Source organism: Zingiber officinale, chromosome 7B (genome assembly GCF_018446385.1).
Source record: "Zingiber officinale cultivar Zhangliang chromosome 7B, Zo_v1.1, whole genome shotgun sequence".
Lineage (NCBI taxonomy): Eukaryota > Viridiplantae > Streptophyta > Magnoliopsida > Zingiberales > Zingiberaceae > Zingiber > Zingiber officinale.
Genome location: NC_055999.1, coordinates 23,467,103 through 23,471,450, shown reverse-complemented (window position 1 = coordinate 23,471,450; position 4,348 = coordinate 23,467,103). Strand labels below are relative to the sequence as shown.

Genomic DNA, 4,348 nt, shown 5'->3' with positions numbered 1-4,348 from the left:
GTGGAGAGGATGATGATTCACCCGATCTACGTCTTTGCGCCATTATGATACTAGCTGATTAATGTAATGTAAACCCTAGAATCCTTCACTGATGGCTCACGAACACTCCTGGTTTTTAATTAAACTGAAATGCTAGCTAGATGGCGCTTGAGAAAAACTCGAACTGATGGCTCACGAACACTAAACTAGGGTTTCACAAGACCGAGCTGCACTCGCATGTCACGAAGGAGGGAGGTACCCTAATGATCGTTTTTTTTTTAATATCTAAGTTTTTTAAAAATGTGGTTCGGATGCCTGGGAATTGATGACTGATCAGAGGTGTTGGTTGGCGGTAGGGTTATATTCGGTAATATACATCACTTTCCTGCTTCTTTTGGTAAATACAAAACCGTGATGCGCTTTTTGATAAATACATTAACTGTAGTACGCCTTTTGGTAAATTGCCGACAAAAAAACAAAAAAGAGGTGTAAACCGTATGCATCAAAGTACTTTTGGCCGTTCAATTACAAGACGGTATCGACCAGAGCTTCTCAATTCCTCCCACTTCTCCCAAATTTGTCGCGATAGCATCGGATTTACACGATCACATTTTAAATCAGTGAGGGAGGTGGGCAGCCCTGTCTCCGGCAGTGACTGAATCTCTGGACAATCCCAAATGGATAAAAGCTCAAGGGAGGGAAGAGTATACAACTCCTTTGGTAGAGATTGTAGTTTCTTGCAACAACCAAACATTAGGATTCTAAGAACAGTGAGCCTCCGCAACAATTCCTGCTCCTCCCCCTCAAACATCACCTCCTCAACTGAGCTTTGGATTTGGAGTCTATGAATGGATTGCAGTGCATTTCTTAGGGGGAAAATTTTAAGCAACGCAGTGTTATCAATGCATAATTCACGTAGCGATAACAAAACCCCATCCTCCTCCCCATGCTCGTTTCTTCCATTTATCACAAGATTAGGGCATTTACAAATAATTAAATCCTTGAGGGATTGCAGAACTCCTAATCCTTCCATTAATCTCAGCTCATCACAACCAGAGATTTTCACAAAGTCCAGTTGCTTCAAGTGAAGAAGAGGTTCCTTTGGAAAAGAACGTACGTGAGGACATTCGGCTATTTCCAAATGAGCGAGCGAGGTGAGATTGTGCAGGCAACTAGGCAATAATTTGTCAAGATCCCCATAGTTAGACAAGCTTAATTTCTCGACTGATTGCGGGAGGATGGGCCAGTAATTAATGTCACGCGTCATGGTTAGGAGCTTGGGGCAATTCATTATTTTCAGTTCCTTAAGGGAGGCAAATAGCTTAAACTTCTCCATGGGAAGCCACATCAGTTCTTCACAATCCTCTAATATGATGGTCTTAAGGTACGGAAGATTCTGCGACAGCAACCCTTCTTCCAAACTCGTAAGATTTGGGCAATTTATATACAACCTTGAAAGAGTTGCAACCTTGCAATTGCCACTTCCATCGATTTCTTCCCATATATTTGGAAGTTTTATCAACCCGGATCGGTGTAGCTCTAAATTTACAAGCGAAGGTGGGAGGGGGGGCAACCTCTTAAGTTTGGGGCAATCGGAGACCCAAAGTTCTTGCAAGACGGATGGAAACAACTTTATGTCCTTGGCCCAACTGTAAGTCTCGTCCCATGCAGCTGTCCAAGAGTACCCACAAATATTCATTTTCTTCAGAGTGGGATGCGGTTGCAGATCTTTAAGCAGCTCCTCCAGGATCAGTAATTGATTGGTCTCCGAGCTGCCATCCTGTTCTAACGTCAATTTTTCAATAAACACTTTGTTGTGCAGTTTACCCGCATTTGCTTCTTCTTTACTCCCAACATTTTCAAGATTAGAGATTCGTAGTTTTCCATGGAGCTGTGTCAAACCACTTAGTTCCTCGAGTTTGTGTCCTGGATGATTCTGCACCTCGAATTTGTCTAGTTGTTGAAGGGAAGCTAGCCTCCCTATCCTGTATATTTTCGATATTAATATCGTATCTTCAAAATCAATGTGTCTCAAGTTGATAAGCTTGCTCATTCCTTGTGGAAAACTCTGTATTGGACATTCATACAGTTTCAGTACCTGCAGATTGTGAAGACGACATAATGAGTCAGGTAATCTTTTCATTTCATAGTTAAAGGATATGTCAAGATAGCGAAGGTGTCTAAGTTCGCCAACATCCTCAGGCAATTCAACAATTCCACTTCTCTGCAAAATCAACACACGAATGTATTTTAAACATCTCCATAAGTCCTTCGTAGTCGGAGTGTTGGCATTATAGTAATTGTCATACCAAATTAAACTCCGCCATTTGTTATTACGACAGAGCTCGCCAGCAGTCATACTCGCAGGAGGCCACACTGACAGATGACGAACGAGACTAGAGACCTCTTGTGTATTGCCATTCTCTAGCCGATAACATTCACCATCTGACACCAACTGTGAAAGATCATGTATCAGATCATGCATCACATACTCAATAAGAAATCTTCCTGATTTCTGAAAGAACGATCTACTAACTAGATCTTCAAAGTAGTTGCTCCCTACATCCTCCATCCTCTCTTTTCCTCGAGGAATAACAAAGCCTTCTGCTATCCAAATCCTTACCAACTCTTTTTTAAGAAATCTATAATCTTTGCGAAAAAGTGAGCAAAAGGCAAAGCAGCGTTTGAGATGCGCAGGAAGGCATTGATAGCTCAACTGGAGAACCGGCAGAACGTCACTCTCATTTTGCGGAAGTTGCCAGATTTCACTATTCATAATAGTTTCCCAGTGGCTCTTTTCCATGTTAACCTTCAATAATCCTCCTACCGTCTTTGCTGCAAGTGGCAAACCATTCAACCTTTTGGCAATTGTCTTGGCTATGGCTTTCAGATCAGGTGGATGGTCACAATTGTTTTGCGAGCCAAACACACATTTCTTGAAGAATGTCCAGAAGCTCTCATCCTCCAAACCATCGAGATGGATTGGATCCAACGCACCAACCATGCCTGCAATTGTAGTAGAACGAGTTGTTACTAAGATCTTACTGCCTTGCACTCCATTTTTCAACGGTGCATAGAATTTCTCCCATTTGCCACTATCCTCATTCCACACATCATCAAGCACAATAAAAAACTTCTTTGATGTTACTTCTTCCTTAAGAATCACATGCAGAGCATCTAAATTTGTCAGCTCACATTTGTTTCGGGTTGTAGACTCTATAATCTCTTTGGTGAGTCTCTCTACAGAGAAATTTTCAGATACACAGACCCAAATCTTTAGCTGAAAATGTTCTTGAACGGCTTCATCATTGTATACTTGTTGAGCAAGAGTAGTCTTGCCGATCCCTCCGATACCAACAATAGCTAACACAGGGATGCTACTGTTGCTAGATCCTGCTCCATCTGAGGCGTTCAACAACAAATCCTTGAGTTCTTTTAGATCTTTATCTCGTCCAAATACTTCGGTTACAACCAGAACGGAGCTTGTAGTTCGGCTGGTCGATGAAATCAGTTGTTGTTGGTTTCTGCAATTGTCTAAATCCGATAAAGGAAATAAAGGAATGAGTTGACTTATATCGCCAGTGATGCTTTCTATCCTTTCTTTGATTTTTCGCACTCTATCTTTATCTCTGCTGCTAGAAATTTGATCCACAATAGTAGAGACTGAGATTCTTGGCTTTTTCGTTGCAGGCACAGCAGTAGAAGAAGATGGCAACGAGAAGTTAATGGACTCATTTTCTTGTTGCTCCACCTGCTTCTTCAGAACTTGATATTGAAACTCATCGAGCAAATCATCAGCATCATAAGCTGCGTCTTTAAGTTGCATTAACAATCCCTTCAATCTCGTTTTGACACCTTCATCTTGGATCCGCAGCTTCTCAACTTGGTGGATGATTAGTCTGGATTTTTCCGAAGAACTCTGCAGCTTGTTGATGTCATCTTGAACTCCATGCTGCTCCCCGAACTGTTGGTCTGCGAAATCAGCGGCCTTCCCAACCAAGCGCCCGAGGAAATGGTCAGCGAACCAACCCAAGACTTTAACCTTGAACGCCATCTCTCAGAGATGGCAAATTAGCTTCCTGTTCAAAAACAAGAACAACGAGAGATTTTTAACAAACACAGATCTAAACGAGGAGATAGAGTTCTCACGAAGTTCAACTTTTCTTTTTTTTTTTTTTTTTGGGTGGTGGTCGGGAATCTTATCGTATTTCTTCTTCTTTTATTCCAAACTAGTCAAACATGCAAAGTTTAAAGTCAATAGACTATTTTAGTTGTAAAAAATATTTTAATATTAATCAAAACTTCTAATATTAATTTAAATTATTCTAATATTTATCAAAATGGCCGTTCAAAATTATTTTAATACTAG

At 41.0% G+C, this 4,348-nt stretch overlaps 1 protein-coding gene across 1 annotated transcript; it reads right to left on the bottom strand.

Annotated features, from left to right (window-relative positions):
* Positions 1-440: 440 nt before the first annotated feature.
* On the bottom strand, positions 441-4,145 carry LOC122005550 (putative disease resistance protein RGA3). Its single transcript, XM_042560627.1, has one exon. It carries the CDS (start codon positions 4,031-4,033, stop codon positions 482-484), a length of 3,552 nt encoding a protein of 1,183 aa, XP_042416561.1. The 5' UTR covers positions 4,034-4,145; the 3' UTR covers positions 441-481.
* Positions 4,146-4,348: the final 203 nt, after the last annotated feature.